The 22,244-nt window shown below is 39.4% G+C and overlaps 1 protein-coding gene across 1 annotated transcript; it reads left to right on the top strand.

Annotated features, from left to right (window-relative positions):
• The first annotated feature begins 1,613 nt into the window (after positions 1–1,613).
• On the top strand, positions 1,614–20,757 carry usp53b (ubiquitin specific peptidase 53b). The gene is made up of 16 exons (XM_080520931.1): positions 1,614–1,712; positions 2,333–2,493; positions 2,990–3,082; positions 3,217–3,351; positions 3,865–3,978; positions 4,218–4,300; positions 5,845–5,950; positions 7,829–7,975; positions 8,219–8,368; positions 8,465–8,633; positions 13,419–13,541; positions 13,909–14,623; positions 16,882–16,943; positions 18,500–18,578; positions 19,529–20,367; positions 20,508–20,757. The coding sequence occupies exons 1-16, from the start codon at positions 1,628–1,630 to the stop codon at positions 20,582–20,584; spliced, it is 3,138 nt and encodes a 1,045-aa protein (XP_080377057.1). The 5' UTR covers positions 1,614–1,627; the 3' UTR covers positions 20,585–20,757.
• Positions 20,758–22,244: the final 1,487 nt, after the last annotated feature.

Below are 22,244 nucleotides of genomic sequence, written 5' to 3'. Positions count from 1 at the left end.
GTAGCAGTGCACCCGGGGCGACACTAGGGGCGGAGTTTGACCTCTCAAGTATCAAAACATCACTAATCCGCGTCGGACATTCTGCTGGTACAGGCCATCGTCGGCTCCGTTCGTTATTAAAAAAAAAAGAGGGTTTAAAAAAAAAAAAAGAAAAAGAAAAAGGACGATTCTCCCGGTTACGCGGCGTCCTGCCTGGTGCGTGCGTGCATGCGGACTCCAGCAGACGCTCGTGTTGCTGCTGTCTGTGTGCGCGTGTCGGGAGAGAGGGCTGGCAGTGCTGCACGGATATAGCGCGTTACATGCGGCTGGACATATCTGCAGTCATCTCTGCGCGGTTTTATTCGCAGATTCCTACTGGAAGTCGTGAGATTTGCGCGTTGACAACTGGACCGCTGTGCGCCTTCAGCGGGAGACCAGAACACCTCGCGCGCCCCTTTAAGGTGAGTGCGAGGCACACTTTGTTTTTTGTTTTTTTTATGTGTGTGTGTGTTTTTTTGTTGTTGTTTTTTTTTAAATCGCCCCCCCTCACGCATGAATGCAAGTTGCGGCATATTTGTGGTACTGGAGCCGACTGAGAGCTCAGAGCTGTCCCTGTACACAGAAAACACCGTGTCGCGCTGGCCGCGTCTCTCCCACAGTGGAAGCGCTCCCGTACGTCGAAGCTTCTGTTTAAGGCATTATAAAACACGAGATGTGCACATCATTCCAGGATGCATGCCCTCCTCGTGAACCCGACCGCAATGATTGGCGGTTATGTTCAGACCGTATAGGCCTATAAGGGCATCGCATGGTGGTGTCAGCCAGGCTGGCGGTGGTGCACAGAGACACATGTGGACAAACTGACATGAAGAATGTGAATCTGCATGTCCAAAACAAATACAACGTTCACGAGACTAGTCGCATCATCACACCCGGGATGAGTTGACGTTTGACATCAAGGGCCTGAAAACATCAGTAATCCACACCTATAAACATACAGTTCGTGTACTTTCACAGTGACCATAACAAGCTGCACGCAAACCCCATGTGGTCATTACAAAGGGAGACATAGCGCAACATCAGATCAGAAAATAATGACTTGAGTTGTATTGTTTTGGGAGATTTTCAAGTAATGAGACTGCTTCGATCCTTTATTGATGCTTTGGATGAGTTAAATCTTTATCATAACATTTGACGTTATGCATACTGTTTATGTTTGTTTGCCCAATAATTTCCTTGTAATGACATGCTTTCATAGTTACAAGAAGTGATCTAAAGCAAAGGATTACTCATGATGTATGACATTGCAATGATACTATTTTATAAGGAGAATCTAAAATTAGTTCTGTTCTTCTACCTTTGTATTCTTGCAGATGTGCCGTACACGCCATGTGTGCATGGCGATTACTGCATCAATAAGAATTTAATATTAATATATTTCAATATTAACTTAGTGATGTTTAAGTTTTATCTTTTCCACTTAGTATTCATAAAGTCGGCTTAATGGTTTGCCTCATCTTTTCCTCTCCTGCCCACTTTTTGCCCAGTTGCTATTCAATGTCCAGTGGCACATGGCTGAGGCTGCCTTGTGGCTGATCCCAACAATGCTTTCCACAAATCGCCGTGGAGGTGCGTGGGGATGAAATAGATGGAGCCCATGGCCAGACCACCGCACCAGCTCCCACGTCCCGGCATGTCCAGCTGCAGCAAGTCTCCCTCCAACCCTGGAGAAGGTAGATGATGATAGGATTCATCTGGCATACCACCAAATCAGCCATTTGGATTAGTGATGCAATGGACACTGTGTCCAAGATGGGCTGAATTTTAATGCAGGGATTCGCCTGTACTATGAAAGCATGTTATCATCAGTATGCAACAACATTTTTTATGTACTGATATTTACAGGACACAGCCTGTTTAGTTATTGATTATGTGTTTTAATATAATATAATATAATATAATATAATATAATATAATATAATATAATATAATATAATAATATATAATAATATATAATAATATATAATAATATATATTTATTTATTTATATTATATATAAATAATATAAAAGGGGTCTTAATTTCTGAAAATCTGTTTATTTTAAAATGGTCCGTGTCATTTTATTTCGATTGTCACAATGGTGAGTAATGAAGGTGAAATGCTGCCTGTAACTTCTCATCACAGAGGAGTTCTGATAGTACAAACATGCCGATGTCATTCGAGCCTCCAAGAGTTAATTTATTTCATGTGATAAATAATTTCTGAGTTTATACACAGGGCGTAAGCGGCATTGACAGAAACGAGCATCCTCTGATCCTCTGATGAGATACACGCTGAAATGATGTCGCTCTAGCTGCAGGCTCTAACTCCATGGCATGGGTGAAGATGTTTAAAAAACCTGGAGGAGGCCTGAAGAAGTCCTACCAGCCTGGCAGTATGCTGTCTCTCGCCCTCACCAAAGGCCTGCTGAATGAACCCGGGCAAAACAGCTGCTTTTTGAACAGCGCTGTCCAGGTAACACATGTTCCGCCAAGCTTAATGATTTATTCTTAATTACTAGATACATTCCACTGAAATATTCAAAAGAAAGCAGGTCACTGCTCAACAGACATGAGAATTCCTGTAATATTTCTACATTTGTATCTTAGTTTGAATCTTTAAGTATGAAAATAATTTGTCAACCATTAGCAGGAGAAATGCATCCTATAGGGACCAAGCTGTCGCTACAAAATAATTTTCGTTAGTTCTTTTTCTTTACGATTTTCACTGATATATCAACAGAGTGTGCATGTCATGGTGTGTGTGGGTTAGTGAGTGCTGCTGAGACTTCATTCAAACTAAATTTGTGTTTTGTATCCATGTGTGTGTTTTGTTTGGCAGCTTAGCTTAACTTGACTTATCAGCTGTTTTTTGTTTAGTTTTTTTAAAATTTATAATATCATCAAGTAGGTTTACGTCACAATCATTGCAATATCAGTGTTTTATTATATGTGTCTTTGTTAAACCTCAGGTGCTCTGGCAGCTGGACATTTTCAGGAGAAGCTTAAGGCAGCTCTCAGGTCACTTCTGTCTCGGTGACTCCTGCATTTTCTGTGCTTTGAAGGTGACTTCCTGCAGCATGTTGCTTTGCACATGGAATCATTTTACTTGCGTTTATGGTGCTTCTGATTAAAACAGATCATCTTTTCTGTGATTGTAAAAGTTTAGCCTGGTAACTATTGATGCTTCTGCTTTCAGAGCATATTTAGCCAGTTTCAGCAGAGCAGAGAACGCGTGCTTCCATCCGACAGCCTGCGGAACGCCCTCGCTGAAACTTTTAAGGATGAGCAGCGCTTCCAGCTCGGCCTGATGGATGATGCCGCTGAGTGCTTTGTACGTTGCTACCATACACTAAATAATGTTATAATACTTCCTCTGAGGGGCAAAGAACAGAAACAGGAAAGTGATGTCATGCTGCCTAATGTCCAAGTTGTATGTCACAGTTGTGGCAACTTATAGTGAAGGTGTGCAGAGGTCTTTTGCCCGTTAAGATGATTTAAGCTCTTGGGGTTTTGCTCAATGATTTATCTCGGGTAATATGGAGACACCATTATGTAAGATAAACTGTGAATTACAGGGATAATCGGCGATTTATTTAGAGTGTTTGCAGCAAAAGTTATAAGCATATGTGTTGTCACCACTAAGAGAGATTTAAACTGTTTTACATACATGTTAATCATGTTTAGTGGATTAATTTAGACTGGTGAGAAACGCTAACAAACTGAAGTGACAATTTGACTCACAATCTTTCCGTTTGTCTGCTTGTACTTATGTAGCCAATGCGATTATGTATTGCTTGTGCACATGTATTGATTGTTACATTTTCTCTCATTTCATACACATTAGGAGAACATCCTGGAGCGAATACATCTGCACATAGTGTCAGACACAGCAACCGATGCTTGCTCATCCAAATCCTGCATCACCCACCAGAAGTTTGCAATGATGCTTTATGAGCAGGTAATGTGAATTTTCACTCGAATGCAGTACAGTACTGTGGAGAGCTATAGTCAAATACACAATTGTATCGATGAGTTGTAGCATTAAGACTGTGAAACTATAACGTACTGAAATCACAATATCATACGGATGTTATAACCGAGTGGAAGTGGTAGAGAGTCACAATTGGGACTTCTTTTGTTTATAGTATGAATATAGAACTGTATGTAGTAATTTAACTGGCAGTCTTTATTTTGTAGTTTGTGTGTCGCTGTTGTGGAGCGTCTTCAGACCCACACCCATTCACAGAGTTCGTACATTATGTCTCCACCACTGCTTTATGGTGAGTACTTGAATGACTGCCACGGCTTAAAAAAAAAAAACAGGATACAAAAATCAGGCCAGAGTGCTAATCCTGATTTAAAAGTCAAAAGTATTAAATAAGGTTGCGAGGAACACATTTTTGATTATGATTCCAAGCATCTAAGATCAGTTTCCTTCCTGCTGCCGTGCTGCATACACATTGTAAAGATGTTATTCAGACATTTACTGTAATCATGTTCATGCTTTTTCACTACCTTTTGTTCTATTATCTAGAATGCTAATTAATTATGAAATATTGTCTCATTGGTCTTTCATCCTTTAACATGTTACTGCACTAAAACATTCAAAACCAGCAAAACTAATTATCTATTTGGTTTCAGGTGTAAATTCACAATGGTAGACATTAACATCATTATAAACACAAAAGTTCTTCATTGTTAATTTTTATCCTCATTGCAACAAGTGCCTAATTTATGCTGAGATTATATCCTGCAAAATAGCTGTGCGCTTGTATTTACTGGTATTGAAGCGAGTGAATGTGTTTATTCATTTTTAATGCATGTTGCGTTCTGTAACAAACTCTGTAGTAAATTTAATTGGTTCTGATGTAAGTTTTGCAAAATATCTGGCTTGGTGTATTTTATAGAATTTGACATATTACTGAATATGATTCTTTCAGTCAATGAATTAAAACAGTTGCACACTGTCAGCCACTCTGTTGTCACACTGTTCACTGGTTATTGACAACAACAGATGGAATGAAGGTAAAGACACCTAACTAAAGTAGTCGTCTTCATGGTATCAGAGATGTTCCTGATCAAACAGATTTCTTTTTAGATAATCACTCTTTTATATAATCCATCCGTCAAAAACAGTGTGATTTTTTATTTCTTTTGAATTTCTCATTTTCATTGTGCAGAATGATGCTTGGTGAATGTTTTCAAATGTTTCGCTGCTGGTGAAGAGTTTCAGTTTACAATCAGAATGTATTTGTTTATAAGATGTGTGACGTTTTTTTGCCTTTTTGTTTCATTAATCTTTAGAAGACTTTTTGGCCACATTGTATCTCTTAGTCAGGAATGTATATAAAAATGACTATTTACAGTTTCTCTTGGCATAGATTTAGAAAAACGTCGATTTTCCATCTTTCTTCGGTAGCACTTTATTCAAAACTGACTTTTCTGTCAGGAAAATATAAGTTCAACGTATCATCACAATGTCATTTAGTTCCGTTTTGCTCCTAAAGTCATTGTTGCAGCTGTTGAGCAGAACTGCATTTATCTGATAAGCTCTTGTAACATATTTCACACCTGATTTATGAGCTAAAGAGACACCAAATAACCAAAAACTAATAATGCAAAAGGGCACAACCCCAATTCCAACATCAGTTACATACCTTTACAAGCAATACTTTCATTCACTTTCATTAATGTAGTTTTAGATATTGAACATAGCGTCACAGGATTTCACAGCAGCATCAAATACCACAATGCTAAGTTAGAAAGTATGTGGTTAAAAGCATCTTCTTCATTTATGTTGTTGACGCCTGTTTTCCTCACGCAGTCAACAGGTTGACCGCATGCTGGGGAAGAGTGAGCGGCTGAGGTCAGACATGTTTGGAGAACTGCTGCAGGCAGCAAACAACACAGGCGACCTCCGAAGTTGCCCGGTATGTATCGTCTTGGTTTCCCCTTTATTTCCAATGCAAAGTTGTTGTTTTTTTGTTTTTTTTTCACCTCATCACACAGTGGCGGCTCAGCGCGTCTCACTTGCTCAGTGAAAACATCTGTTGCGGTCTCCCATCATGACTCATTACAGATCGCTAGAAATGAATAATTTAGCTGTTCAGTTAACAGTTTATAGTAAAGTGCACAGAAAAATCATTCCTGGGATTGTGTAGAGTACACGCTGTGCTTTCTGCTGTGACTCTGCACTTGAAGCGGCCGGAAGGCGACATTGCCAGACTAGTGTTAGGATATAAATAGCGGGAAGGGCTTAGCCACTGTTTTTCTCTCATCTGTATTTGCTGCTGCTGACTTCTTTTTTTCACTGTCTGTCAGTTTGGTGAGACCCACTCCTTTGCCGCCTTAAATTTGTCCTCCTTCTAGAAATGTCAAGCTTCAGGCCTGACTCTCTGGATAATTACCCTCAGCCTCTTTTCCACTTTTCCAATTTCACGAGTGATGATACTTTAAAAAAAGTAAAAAGGCACTTGAGTTATTTTTCACTGCATTCTTTTTATTTACTTGTAATCTGTTGAAAATGAGAGAGAGACAAAACCACAACCGACTCCTCTGAAATATGACTTAAACTCAAAAGAAAAGATTACATTTTCTGTTTATCTTTGAGATTTTAGTGAGCCTGTTTCAATGATTCTTATATAAGAGGAGCGGAAAGCCTCAGACAGTATCTGAACAACAAATTTCACTCTATTAACATTATAGCTGCGGGGGTTTTTTCACACACTGACATTTTTTTTCTCCTGTTTTTGCATCTGACTTTTTTTTTTATCTGCTTTATTCACATATTTTAGCTTCTTTGTTTTGATGCCAAAGGTCTTTTGTTTATAGAATTATTATTATCATGGTTTGCTATCGAAACATAAAATATTGGCTTTAAAAAGAAATATAAAAATAAATGTTTCTTCTTCTTCTCCTTCTTCTTCTTATCGTGAAGAATTATAATAATGACGATAAATATCATAGAAGCAGCTCGAAATGGCAAATAATGTATTTGTACTTTGTTACTGTACTTAAATTGAGTTTTAAGGTATCTGCATGTTACATTTTTTGACTTTTAATTTTAACTCCCAATGTTTGAACATAATTATCTACTTTCTACTCTTGCTATTTATTAAACTGACTCATTACATCTTTTTACCTCCATGGCGACGATTCAGAGCTGCAGATCAAAGCAGTAATCAATACTGAACCTGTAGATGTTTATGAATGTAAGAGTGAAAAAGTTACCAGAATATTGTTTGGATACTTCCTGTTTCTGTTTCAAAAATAAAAGTAAAACTTTTAAGTGGAATTATCTGTGTTTTATATGAAGTCCAGTCTGGTTAACCCCAGTTTTTATTTTTTTATTTAAAGGAATTGTTACTGACTCCATAATAACTCTAAAATAATGTGATGTGTATGCACTGACATTTTATCACTATACACATAGTTTTATTGTGTTGTTGAGTTGCCTTAAAAAAAGCCACTGTTTAAGAAAATTATATTTTTTCTTGTTTTTTACTTGAATTAATTTCAAAATTGATACTTTCTTACTCTTACATGAGTAATCGGGTTTATTCTGTAATTGAATAGAGCAATATAGAAGAGGGACAGATGTTGCAATAGAACCTTGTGACTTTTCTTGTGTTGTAATATTGTTTTTGTGTGTGTGTGTGTGTGCGTGTGTGTGTGTGTGTGTGTGTGTGTGTGTGTGTGTGTGTGTGTGTGTGTGTGTGTGTGTGTGTGTGTGTGTGTGTGTGTGTGGGTGTGTGTGTGGGTGCGTGTGCGTGTGCGTGTGTGTGCATGTGTTTTTCATGCTTTTGCAGAGTAACTGTGGTCAGAGTATTAAGATCCGTCGTGTTCTCATGAATTGTCCAGAGATCGTGACCATTGGATTTGTCTGGGATGCCGAGCAGTCTGATCTCACTGACGATGTCATTCGGTCTGTCGGCCCTCGTTTGAACCTGTGCGGGGTAAGAGCCGTAAAGACGGCGTGGCGTTATCTGCTGGTTGTGAGCACCAGATAACGACAGGAAACATTTTATTTTATCTTCTCAAACGACACATTGCTTCGCGAAGGGAGATTGGTCCGCTGTGATCAAAACAAATTTGCACATCTGTAAAATCACAGTGACCCACATGCACAGATTGTTTTCTCATAGGATATTCAACGCAACGAAGAGTGACAGCCGGGCTTCATTCCTCTTGTCTTTCAGCTTTTCAACCGAGTCACAGATGAAAATGCCAAACGGAGTGAGCTTCACCTGGTGGGAATGATCTGTTTTTCCAGTAAACATTACTCAGCTTTTGCCTTTCACACTAAATCTTCAAAATGGATGTTTTTTGATGATGCTACAGTAAAAGAGGTTTGCTATTAATCTGTTTTATCAAATAATTTTTAATCCTATACACACTGTTATGTGTTTAACATACTTTTTATTTTTTATTTTTTCCTTCACCAGATTGGATCCAAATGGAAAGATGTTGCCTCTAAATGCATCAGGGGACATTTCCAACCACTTCTTTTGTTTTACACCAATCCTGAAGGGAGTCCGGTGTCTAATGAAGATGCACCAAGACAAACCAGCATGTGTCCTCGGTACAAATCTCAACTTAATGGTGACATGGCAGGTAAGATGTGAATTAAATTTAAGATATAATTATTACTTCCACCGAGGACAGAATAACATCGTCAACGTTTATTTGTTTGTCTGTATGTCTGTTATCAAGATTACATCAAAACTACTCCACGGATTTTGTTGCAATCTTCACCACAGATAGACATGTGGCCAGAGATGAATCCGTTAAATTCTAGGAGAATTTTGGATGTCAGAAACCTCTGATTGCTTTTATTTAGATTTTCTTTGTACACACATTTACACCTGTTCACTTTAAATGTATTGAAGGTGATAGTGAGACTAGAATCACCTAAAAGAAAGGTTAAAGTGTCCCTGAAATAATTCTATTAAAATACACCAGTATTTAGCATTATTTTCCCCCTTTCGAATGATATATGACACACCAATGACAATCACACCACTATCTTGCTCTTGAGCGCCGAACGTCTAAATATGCCTTTAAATCTCCCGCCCTGTGAATCTGACCTAGTTTTCCCAACTTGCCGTAGTTTTGCGCTGTGACGTATGAGGGGTTATTTACTTCCGCCCACAACAGCTGATCGTAGCGTCTTGTTTACATGTGCTCTGCATTATCGCGTTATTTAGCAGTTTTTTAGAGCCATGCCTAAGCGTTGTGTTGCGGCTGGGTGTTCCCAAATGCCCAGTCCGTCTGTAAGTGTCCATAAATTCCCAAAAGATCAAACTTTGAGGAGATTATGGACAAAACAAGTGCAGCGCACTCGCTCCAACTGGACACCAACAGAGGCCTCCTATCTCTGCAGTCAACATTTCACAGATGACTGTTACGAAACAGCACCCGCAATCCGAGAGTCACTTGGTTTTGCTGTGAAGAGGAAACGTATCCTGAAACCTGGTTCTGTCCCCACCATTTTTAAACGGCTTTTTAACGGATTTTTAAACCCAACCTTCAGTAAGTCTTTTTAAAACCTGCTAAAACTTAAGACAAATAGACCAATAAACTTTGCAAAACACCCACTCTGACACAAGGGTAAATACCCGGTCACGCACAATATGTGCACACGGGTAAATACCCGGTCACGCACAATATGTGCACACGGGTAAATACCCGGTCACGCACAATATGTGCACACGGGTAAATACCCGGTCACGCACAATATGTGCACACGGGTAAATACCCGGTCACGCACAATATGTACTCACGGGTAAATACCCGGTCACACACAATATGTACTCACGGCTCAAACATGTATGGTTGAACGCCTTGATTTTCTTCTAATTCTTCCTCCGATGATTCCTCTCCTTCATCTTCGTCCAAAACCAACGATACGTCACTTAAATCTTCGCTAACATCGCTCCTAGGTGCTTCTGTATCGCCAAACCCCTCCATTCTTCAATCAGCTGATGTTGTTTTGGCTGGGACATATAACCCCTCGTACGTCATATCCGGTCTAGCTCAGGCGGCTCACATTTATGGCCCGCAAATATACCGTCGTCTGCTGCATCATGTAAAGTCAATTAAAAGGGTCGGAATTCGGACTTTTATCTGGGAATGTTATATACCTTTCGAAAGCATATTTATTCTTCTTTCTAAAGATGAAATATGATAAACATTTCAGGGACACTTTAAATTGACTATTAAGAAAAAAAATCTCACCTCATTGAGAGATGGTTCTGGTCTGAGCTTGCGTTGCGCTTGGAGGTCTTTTTGTGAGGAGTTTGCATGTTCTCACTGTGGCTGACGTTTCTCAGGGTAATCTGGTTTCCATCCAATGACAAACATAAATGTATGTAAGGTGAAGTGGTGACTCTAAATTCCCCATAGATCACAGATGTGAATATTTTTGGTTTGTGTTGTTAATGCGGGCTGGTTCTTTTGGTGTCTGGGGTATTTTAAAGCTAGCACGATTTTGCTTTTCATCGTAGCCACATTGGGGGAAAACTGCTGTAATCCATAAAATTATTGTTCTTTTAGTACAATTTGTTTCAATACAGTCTCATAAACTCAAACCTAATTAGTTACCTTTCTTTGATCGCGGAAAAAATTACCAAAGTGTTTGGGGGGGTTGGGGGGGTTTGGAAGCTTTGGATTATGTGCAAATGCTGTCAGAGAGTCAGCGAGTCAAGCAGAGAATGAATGAATGACCTCGTTGCTTCAGCAGGATCAGGTTAGGGATAATCTACAATGAGCTGTGCAGTCATGAAAACAATAAAAATCCTGTGTAAATCTTTTTCCGCAGTACTCACAATAGAGCGGTTTATCTGGTTGATATCATGGTTATTGATTGTAATCAGCAGAAATATAAACCTTTGAAATTGGTAAGACACGTCTTTCAGGAAAGATGCATGAGTATGTGGATGCTGGGCATATTTGACCAAAATAACTTTTATTTAGGATGACTTTTCAATATCTGAAACACCACCAACGCTACTATAGTTGAGTGGTGTGTATCTAATATACTATATTAATTTGAAAGTTATTAATTCTACAGTATACGTATATTGTGTTACCTTGTTGAGGTTGCTTAAAAGATTGAGATATTTAATTTTATGCTGCCTTGTATGAACACTCTCAAAACTGGACAATTGATTTCAAACTAATAATTTATGAATAAATGATTTTAAGTATGTAATTTAGTATCAGTTTTTAAATACCAACACGTACTCTGCAAATAAAGATAAATGTGTTCTCTTCGAGGACTGAGAGAAAAATAAATGTCTGTCTCGTTTTTTTCTGTGGAAGTGTGAAACGTTTTGGTTAGAAATAACTTTGTTCTCGCTTTTTCTACCTCAAGAAAGTCTTTCAGTAGATGATAAGATATATGTGAGTGAATCTCTACACAGTCTCCTCAAGTGGCTGCACTCGCTGTGTATTTGTGCCAAAAATGCTGAAGTCATCAAGTTATCTGACATATGTACTGTTTACATAAATGGGGGGGGTTGTCTGCCCGTCATACAATCCCTCACTGTCAATTTTTAAAACTAATCTCAAGACCCATTTTTATTCCTTGGCTTTTAACCATGTTTGAGACTATGTGCCTGTTTTTATTGTTGGCAATCTTATTGTTTGTTTTACCGTATTTTGCTGTTTTTATGCTTCTATTTTTATTTTTGTCTTTTATGTGAAGCACTTTGGCTTCAGCCACAGCTATTTTAAAGTGCTATATAAATACTATATAATGCTATGTATTACATGTATCATATGTTGTACATGGCTGACTTGTCCAGTGAGATGCGTACGTCATATGGTTTCCGATGGTACAAGTAGGTTGCTGTCAGCCGGAAGTCACAGAGATTATCCCTTAGCTTGTCAGAAAACTTGAGGTGAGATGAAACTGCTGCTTGAGCGACCACTATATCGATAGGAGTCATCAATTTCACTTTGTCTAAAAATGAAATTTTACAAAATAATCTACCCTTGTGTCTTCATGAACATGCCATTTTGTGAAATGAAATGGTGTCAATGGTGATTTCCGCCAAACCGCAGATCACAGATATGGTTTGCGTCGGGATTGTGCCGTTAAACCGCAGGCAGAAAGATTGTCCTGCCCCGTGTGCTGGCTTGAACTTGACATGAGGATGATGCCTCTGTTGCATGCAGATTACCACCCACGCCTCCCTCCCTAATCCCTACTCCTGTGGCCAAGCGCTCTCATGCTCTGGTTCTACAGTTCTCACTCCTCCCTTAGACGTTTCCGATGTTTGCCTCCATTAATTTATCGGCTTGGTTTTTTGGCAATGGCATCTTGCCTCTCTAGAGGGATTGTTGTGCTTTAATGTGGTGCCCTGATACCTTGGCATGGGACGGGATTCTTGTTTGTATGACAATCGGAGTGAGTACCTGATGTGTTTGCTCAGTTTTCTTAACATGCATTGTTCATTGTTATTTCCTTTGTTAAATCAAAGGGTCTGCAGACTCCTTATGTTCACTCTTAGAACTGCAGCAAAGTGAGACAGCTGCCTTATGGTGTGATTGTAGGTCTCTGTATAACTTCAGGCAGCACGATGAAGTTTGCATTACTTAATTACTTGGCAGATGTAAGGCATACTTTATCCAAAGCCACTACCTTTTTTTTTGTGGTACTGCTTAAACGTCAGCATTAGACTGCATGAACAACTCTGGAAATCCATAATACTCCAGCTTACTCACTGCTGGTACTCGTGACTGTTGCAGCATCCAGCAGCTATACACTTACCATACATACTTCCGCAAGGTTTTAGAGAAGCTTCAGAGAGCCTTTCCATATTTTTTCCAAATCCTAACTGAATCATCACCTTCAAATACAGTACTAACTGGACTAGATTTCACGAAAAAAAAGAGGAACGCACGCCTCTGAGAATGGTCTCGTCAACAGAAAAGCTGAGCTACGCCTTTAGGTTTTGCTCATTTAAAGGCAGATGTTTGCACTTCACATCATCACTGTTTCTCACAATAACCTTGCGTTAGGATCAAAGCAACACACCACAGGGTTGACAGACGAGGCAGCAGTAGTGCATCTCTCCAAAGTTAATGATGTAACATCTGTTCTGTGGTGAGATTTTTGTGTTGTTGTTGTTGTTTTGGTCCCATTTGCAGCTGCATTTGCAACTACTTTCTCGACACTCTTATCATGAATCCTTCCAAGAAATATGACTACACTATTGAAGTATGTGTAAATTGACTTACATTTACAAGCATCAACTATTGGCATTCTCCATTGCTCCTGTCATATAAAGGAGATTTAGAATCAAAAACTTCACTGTTGTCAGCATCCCTGACAAACTACTCATGTTTTCCGCAGTGTTGAGCCACCACTTATCCGTGTGTGTTTTTCTACAGTGAAACATCCTCTTGGCAGCCCAAAGAAACTTCAGGAACCTTTCATGGAGAATATTCAGAGGACAGGCGAAACATCAAAAAAAGACAGAGGGCATCGGCGAACTGAGCAGTCACAACACAAAGGTAGAAAATCGCCTGTTCTGTGGTAGTTGAGAGGGCAGCGTTCGGATTAGATAAAACAAAGACAAATGAATCCCAGATATATTTGAGTTAAGTGCTGCAAATCGAAACATATTGACTATAGTAATTTTAGAGTTTGGGCGAATGTCTTTGTGAATCCAGAGAGGTTTGTCAAGTGAAGGTAATAGCTGGAGTATTTCCATCATTTACATTATCGGTGTATCACAGTTATGTTTAATGTATATATATTTGTTTTTTAATACAATGTTGGTCAGACTGGAGTTGGCTTTATTAGTTGTTATGTGTTTTCCAGTCTTCATTCTATTTCAGTGAAGAAGAAAAAAAAGTTAAATAATTATTTGTCTTTTAGACATGGCACATGGGAAATCTTCATCTTCACCGGAGAATGGGCCAAAGCCTCCAGTGGAGAAATTAAAAGGTCATCCACGTCCTGAGAAGGCATCCACCCATGCAAGCAGAGCATCTCAGGAGCCACATGGACAGAGCGGCGGGCATAGTCGAAAAACCAACACTTCCCCCGCTCGCTATGACCAGGATAGCAGCCACGAGCAATGGGAAAAAGGTGGGAGTGCTGGAAGCCGCAATAAACCCAAGTCCACATGGAGACCCATTCGGGAAGTCTTAAACGTTGACACCGTGTTGAACGAACTGGAGCAGCGGCGGCAGCAGCAGCAGCAGCACGACAGCCCACGGTGCAGCAAGCCTTCAACCCAGGAAAGAGTGCACACTGAACAGAGCCGAGACCGGGAGCGGGAGAACGTACGGGCCAGGGAAGATCGGAAACAGAAGTGCTTAATGACAATTTACGAGGACGAGCAGCGGCACGAGACTGAGAGTCACAGCTCTGTGGAGTCTGAGAGCAGGCCCAGCCAACAGAGGAGCAGCAGACTTAAAGGTGGCCCCAAGACTCTGCTGCGCAGCGACACCTGGACCATTCAGAGGACAGAGTCCGGCTATGAGAGCAGTGACCGGCTCAGCAGCGGCTCCACCAACCCCGACTCGCCAGGCGTCGATTGCTTCGCTGTCAAAGACCAGAGATCGACACCAGAGGCTCAGCTGCAGAGGTGAGCAAACACACCGCAAATTTGATTTTTAAAAAATCCTATTCAAGTCCATTTTATAAACCTTAATCATGTTTTTTTACGTTGTTAGTAGAATTAACCAACAACATAAACATAAAAAACTTCACCAGATAATTGTGAATTGTTGCGATGTTAATCGCAGTATGGTGAAAGGAAACGCTTCTTCTTTGTCTTGCTCTTTCACTAGTTATAAAATGTAAAAATTACTTTCCCACTACAGTAAGGCTTCATGTGCGATATGCAATATTGTTGTTGTGTATTGTGATAACAATATGATTTTCAACTGTAAACATACAAACACTGAAGTAAATGATTTAATGTTGTGCACTGAGATTTGTTCTTTCAAATAACAGTGTTCTTTCTCCTGTCCTTAATTTACAGCAACTGTGATTGGGTTCTGCATATTTAAAAAAAATAAATAAATCACATGTACATACTGTATACCAGTATACATTTATTCCAGAGATTCAGAAGTGGGGCAGTTTTTTTGACTTGGTAATTTTCAGTCCATTTTCCTTGATTTTTAATTACATTTTTTATAGAACAAAATCCTACAGTACAGTATTAAGAGAAAATCAGTAAGAATATAAATACAGTCTTAATAAATATATATACATTACTAGGACAGCAGCTGATGGTCTGCTGCAGCCGAGCTTTTAATTTATTTTTAGTTTCCTGCCGTTTGCTATTCTGAGCTCCATGAGGTGTGATGATGCTACTGTACTTGCATCATCACTCAGAAACACCTTTGATTTGCTTGGAAACTAGGGTAATACTGGACCCAAAATGTCACACTGCTTGTTTCCCTGATTTACTTTTATAACAGCTTGTACTATATATAGTATCAGTGCATCATCAGAAGGGCAGCTGAAACTGTGATACTGACAAAAACTTGAATTATACAAAGCAGAGGCAGCTTAATACATTTGCAGAATGATACTAAGGATTGTTTTTGGTGGTTATAAAGGCCATTTCATCATGCAATGCGAGAACAGTTTAAAGTGTCATCAGACTTTGCAGAGGCAGCAGTCACTGCACTGTTTTGGATGGCTGTAATGATGTTTTGACTTCAGTCTGTCAACTGTGTACATGTGGGATAGACCCATTGGAGCACTAGCATTGCAGTGTTATAGCACGGCACTGACCAACAGTGATGCCTGGGAAGAATAGCATATGTTTTTATTGTGTAAATGGAGCCCGTCAACATCCGGAAGTACTGGTAGAACGTCTAATGTCAAGGAAAAGTGAAAGAAAAATGTTCCAGTGGGAATATATAGTTGGGGTCAGCAGTGGAACATTATTGCAAGTAAAAAGTTGGAAGAACAGACTCAAATATTGATTTTATTTAAATGATACAAAATCCTGTTTTACTGAAGTGTCACATTGTAGGAATGTGATCAAGGCTCACGTCTCATAATATGACCTGAGGTCTGTATTTGATGTGAGGACCACAATTTTCTCTTAATATTTTAAATTTTTCAAAAACCCATATAGGAAAGTGTAAATGTAAGTAGTCATTGTTTCTTAAAGTGCCATAGAAGGATCATTTTACATTTAACTTTGACATGAAAATCACGGCAATTCATCAAACAAATAAAGAATAGCAGAGCAATACAGAAATGTATTGCTCTGCAGAGACTGTGGCCTGACAAGAAAGTAAACCCAGCAGAGTCTTAATTTAACTCAATTAGGTATTTCCCCAGTTTATTGCAATATATGACTAAATATGTGTATAAGTTTCCAACTTATATTGTCTTTGAAGTAATCACTGTTTAATTATTGGGATTACTAGATTTAACATGGCACATTTGTAGAACTGGAAATGTGTATTTAATACAGTATTATCTTTAGTTTACATTGATCGATAAGTAATTGTATTCTTGTTTGCATAAAGTTACTTCTTGATGTGTTTTGAGTTTTCGCTCTCCTGCTGCCTTCATCAATTGTTCTTTCATGTTTCAGTCTTTGAAACAAGATGGGAATGTTTCTGTTTCTGAAGTTTATCCTGGTCATATTATAGTTTCCTGAGGTGAAAGGCCTGTTTTCTGCAACCTCACCACTAGGTGTCACTAAATTCTACACCATCTACCCTTAATTTATTTAAAGGCTTACTGTCAAAACATTTCCAGTTTGCTGTGCCAAGTAAGAACCATGGTTCTACATAAGGCATTTTAAAACAACAAATATACAGCAACGGTTACATATCTGACCACGTTATATTGTGGCTTTTTATTTTCCAGCATGCTTCTTCAAAAGGGAGGCGAAGCAAAATCAAGTGTAACGTCCTCACCCACACACAATGGTAAGTATAAAAATGTTTACAGGTTCATGTTTATAGCACATTCCTTAATCAATACATTTAAAAGAAACTACACTCTGACCTTTTTTTTTATTAATTAACAAAGCAAAATGCAAAAACCAGGAATTTTCTGTGTTGAAGGAATCAGCTTGTAAGATAATATCTGAATAATAAATAAAATTTAGGCTATTCTTAAAACCAATAAGTGGAAATGTATATTGCAAGATGATAATTAAGTAAGAGTAATAATATATAATTGAAAAATAAATAAAGTACCACAAAACAAGATTTATTTACAGTGCGTTTCTTTAATTAATTAATTAATTAATTGATTCCACTGCCGAACTTAAAAATGTGCTCCTCTGAAACGTGTATCTTTGATACAATGCCGCAAAGGAAATGAGCTTTCCAAATGTGTTTGTTCTTTTCTTCCTTTGGTGCTCTTTTTGTGTGTTTGTTTGTTTGTTTATCTTAAAACATGTGATTTGATACTTTGATACCCGCGCTGTAAACGTAATTGCATGATCAATTAATGTCTGGGTTTGTTTTAAGAGCTCGGGCTGGTTGATTTAACCTCTTCACCCAGTCAGCCGTGCTCAGGCATTAATCTGATGATAATCCCACAAAGCTCATTCAGAGAGCACAGCTGGACAAGGCTGCCGGCATTGTAATAAATATCTTTCTGCTGCATGCACTTCTCCGGGTTTGTCCTGCACTTGATACTTTATCGGGGCGAGGCGCATCCAGAGCTTGTGTTTCCAACCAACAGCCATAGCTTTTATCCCTGCACGGACATCTCCAAGGCAACAGCTATTTATACAGGGAAGGAATTCAGCAGGACACTGCCTCTCACTGCACTGGAGCTCAAACTGAGCTCACTGACTGATTTATCCAGCTGTGAGATAGTGCAGTGAAATTATGTCTCAGCCGCTGCTCCCTCGTGTCCTGAGAGGAAAATATCCTGCGAGTCAGACGTGTGACACAAGATTTTGTCTCATCTGTCAGTTTTTATTAGTTTATTATTCTGGTTAAGTGCAATGTATTGACTCTTGTGTGAAGAAAATTAACGCCACATTTGAAAAACAATAGATTTTTTTTGCTATGTTTTTATGGCTGAGGCGAGTCTGCAGGAGTAACGAATCCACAGCTCCCGTGTGTGCCTGCGTGTGTCATAAATAGGGAAGAAGATCAGCCTCTGAAAATAATTTCGGAATTCAGAGAAAAAATATCGAACAGAATTATGCGATTGAACGCTGGCATTTCCATGCTTAGCCCTATTCGACTCTATTCTCAGGATTCAGAATAATTGAATTGCTCAATTCTGCGGGGGAAAAAAAAATCTGAGATTAATCTCAGCATTCACAGTTGTTTTTTTTGTCGTTAGTTGTTTCTTCCTTTGGAGGATGAATTTCTGTTGTCGTCAACAAGGTTTTTTTTGTTTTTTGTTTTTTTTAGCATTTTGGCTGTTCATTATACAATGCTGCTCACATAAGCTGAAAGAACAACTTTGTCTTGTTGTTAATTTGTTGTCATACTTCATCTGTCATTTTCTTCTCTAGGTAAACATCCAACCAAGCCTCAGGGAAAGAACCATGACCAAGTTTCACATTCACATCTAAAGAGCAGTCCAAGTTCAAGGTACTGTTCTTTTTTTTTCACACAGTTCAAGTTGAAATATTTCAGTTTATTACAAAGAAAAGGTCATTCTGACTCCTGTACCGGCTCCAAATTATTCTGCATTTGTCCATACTCACCAGCAAATTTGTGTTTGTGGGGACAGTTTTCACTTTGGTTGTCAATTCTATATAAAGAACCCATGTTGAGCTAACTGTAGTAGCAAATGAATGAGTCGTTGCTCTTTGATGGTAAATCGTTTTTATCCTAAATGATGTGAGCACAAGTGGATCAAATGGAAGAGGAGGCACACGTCCTCAGTGCACTGCTGGGAGATGATCTCTGGCAGGTGTTGGTGTTCCTGCTGTCATTTCTCTCCACAGGGAAGCTTTTGCTGCATTGAGTCAAACTCATTGAGTCCAGACTTGGCAAAACATTTTATTTAAGCCTTCACAAAACTGGATGAATTAGCTGCACAAGTAAATATTCAGCTCTGTAGAGAAAAAAAAAACTTTGTGTGGCTTCCCAGCAGTTTAGCATTTATATTCACTCCTGGACTCGTTTAGAAATCAAAAGACAGTGGGAGCTGATATGAAAATCTATAGTTGTGTTGGATAATTAACATGTTTTAATAAATCCACTAATAAAAAAAAACATGCCTGAGGTCTGGGCCACCTTGGCTGGTTGCTCTGCATGTGGAGACCCGGACAAATGGGGAGTTATTCTACATGTCACACCACTTTACATCATATTTCTACACAGATGTTAATTAATGCAAAAAAATAATAATTTTAAATGATAGCATGCAAAAGAGGTGCAGACTGGAAATATTGCATGACACACAGTTCCACGCTCACCATATTTAATATATACACTGAAATTAGCCCATAGAGAAGGAAAATAATATGATTTTCCATGGATTTATTTCCGTAATACTTTCATAATAATCATTTTCATTATTTTCTTCTTTGTAGACGGAAATCAAAGTACACTTCTAGTACCTCCAGAAAAGCAGTGTCTTCAGAGAGGAGCTCTGCTGGTTCAGATAACAGACCAAGTGAGCAGCAGGAGCTGACAAACTGTAGAGGGCACACTGGAGAAAGTACAACCCTGAGGCACATTACAAAAACAAGTAGCTCAGAGTGGAACAGCTCTGATGATCTTGCGCTTTCTGAGCCCGAGGACAGAGAAAGCACTTACCTCTCTCGTAACAGCGAGGCCGTCGCCTCCGATTCCCATTGTCCTCACGCCACCCCGCCCCACCACCCCCCCGCCAACGTGACCGCAGAGCCTCTCCAACAGAACAACCAGCGTCAGCTCGGTACGACAGGGTCGCCTCACCTCCGAGCAGCCCAGCGAGCTCCCGCTCATCAAGGTGAAACCAGCCACGCGGCATTTCGTCCCAGGATGCTTCAGGAATCCTTCTCGTCGAGTCCCCGCCTGTCGTCCACGTCCTACGTCAGTCCTCACAGAAGGCCCGACATGTCGGGCCTCCGAACCTTCTCAGATGCAAGCTCCAAGTCCGGCTCCGACCCGGAGAGGAGCACTCCGTCGTCGTGCGACAGCGAGGAGAGGTTGGCGGGATGCAGAGTGGAACAGGCGCTGCCCGCTCAGGAGGTTTCTCTGACGACATACTTTAACGTGGATCACTGCATGACAGAAACATACCGTCTCAAGTACCACAACCAGAGGCCTCTTGTCCTCTCTGCCACGGTGCCACGGACAGCAGTTGTGAGTGAGCGGAGAGATAACAGCCACACACTCCCCACTGACACACACTCACAAGACGTGCCAAAAGCCAGACCTGAAACAAGTAAGCCTCTGTAGAAAAGTATTGGAAAGGACTAAAAAGACAATACCCAGTTGTCTTCTGTGATGGTGTGTCAATGTGCACACAGAGTGGCATCTGAGAATCTCTTTTTAACAAGATCGCTCTCTTCTTTTTTTTTACAGGCCATAATAGCAATAAACCCACTGCAAAATGGAACCCAGTGACAGCCAAAGGACTGGATGAGCGTGGTTTTTTATGAGTGTGACTTGGTAAGTTTTGTTTACACGGTTGGACAGTAGTAACTGGATGCCAAAGAGTTTACAGAATGGAAATACGTTCAGAAGCGGGGACATCTCCACACTGAGGGGAGCTTATTTATGCAAGCTTGTCACACACGTAAAACCCATTTCTAAATACTGTTTTGAATTGTTTGACGGATTATCAACTTTCCCTGCTATCGTCCACACTCCTGCAGTGCGAGTCTTTAAGAACATTTGTTTTCAGTTTGCGCAAAGATTTTTTGGGGGAATTCTATTTTCTTTTTCTTTTTTAAACTCAGCTCACGCTGTGTTGAAAGTTTTCTTTTATTTCTTTTATTTCTTTTTTATTGTGCAGTAGCTCCACAAAAGTGCTGGACAAAGAAAATAATAGATACCTATTTAAGGTCAGGCATGAGAGCAAGCCACAGGTGCTGCTGCAGTCGGGACTTAATTATACAAATGTGAATGGATGAAGTGTGACGACAAATCGCAGCAAGTTGACTTGAAGCGGTGATTTAAATGTTCTTCATCTGATTATGATGTCAATCTACCCACAGTGAAATGGAAGGTTTGCCTCATGAACAGCAAGTTGAAGGTAGTTCATCTGATTGCATTGGTCAAAGATTAAGATTGGAAATGTTTTACGTTCATATCTGAGCAGCTCAGTGACTATTGAAGGCTTTAGGTCACCAGAAGAAGAAAAGAAAAAAAATTGCGCTGCAACAATCACTCATGTTTAGTTACTGATTTTTTTTCCCCAATTGTTTACCCTTATCAGTTATTTTACAACTTTTTGTGTTAATGACTAACTGTGGGCTGCCCTCTATCAGTCAACCACCTTTGCTGTTAAAGTAACTTAACAGAAATCTTGATTTGCTCGCGTGCGACAAACAAAGAGCACGACTTATGCCTATTTTCATTTAATTTTTTAAAATGGTATACATGTCTATCAAAACGTGATATTGCATGACTGCATCCACTTTCTTGCAGTCAGTATTTGCTCTGGTTGTCATTCAGTGGGTGGGGCAGCCCTCAGGCTCTTCAGTAGGTTACTGCACTCCACCTTATGTGTTCTACCTTCAATTGTGCTGGTTCTGTAAAACCTTTTTTTGTACTTCTAAGTGATGTCAAAATGTATTTTTTCCAGTCTTCCTGTTGAAGTAGACAAATTTAAACAGGTTCTGTATTTGCAGGTATTTTCATAATGATGACAATGTAATTGATATATCTCTCACATCATCATTATTATCGACCTTACGACATGACAGACAAGTATTCTCTTTCATACAGACGATGTTCTGAAACCTGCATGTGGCCTTTACGAAATCTTACTAGCTGTGTGTACAGCATAAGCATGAGCATGGATACTGGACTGTGAGTCCAACAAGCATAACATCCTCGTGAATTTTATTTCAATGTAATAAACTAATTTATCAAATAGCAATTTGTAACCATGGTTGATTTGAAAACTCTTTTTTTTTTAATACTTGAATGTTGTTCTCTTTTCTTGTTCGCTCAAGAATATACAATTTTATGCATCTGTCTAACAAAACAAATTTATGATGCAAACAACGAGCTGGAAAACAAACAATTGTCCAAGAGGCACTATGCATTCACTACTTTAAACTTTTTACATGCACATTTTTCTGTCTTCGTATT

Source organism: Blennius ocellaris, assembly GCF_963422515.1.
Source record: "Blennius ocellaris genome assembly, chromosome: 3".
Classification (NCBI taxonomy): domain Eukaryota; kingdom Metazoa; phylum Chordata; class Actinopteri; order Blenniiformes; family Blenniidae; genus Blennius; species Blennius ocellaris.
This window is presented reverse-complemented; position numbering and strand designations above follow the sequence as displayed.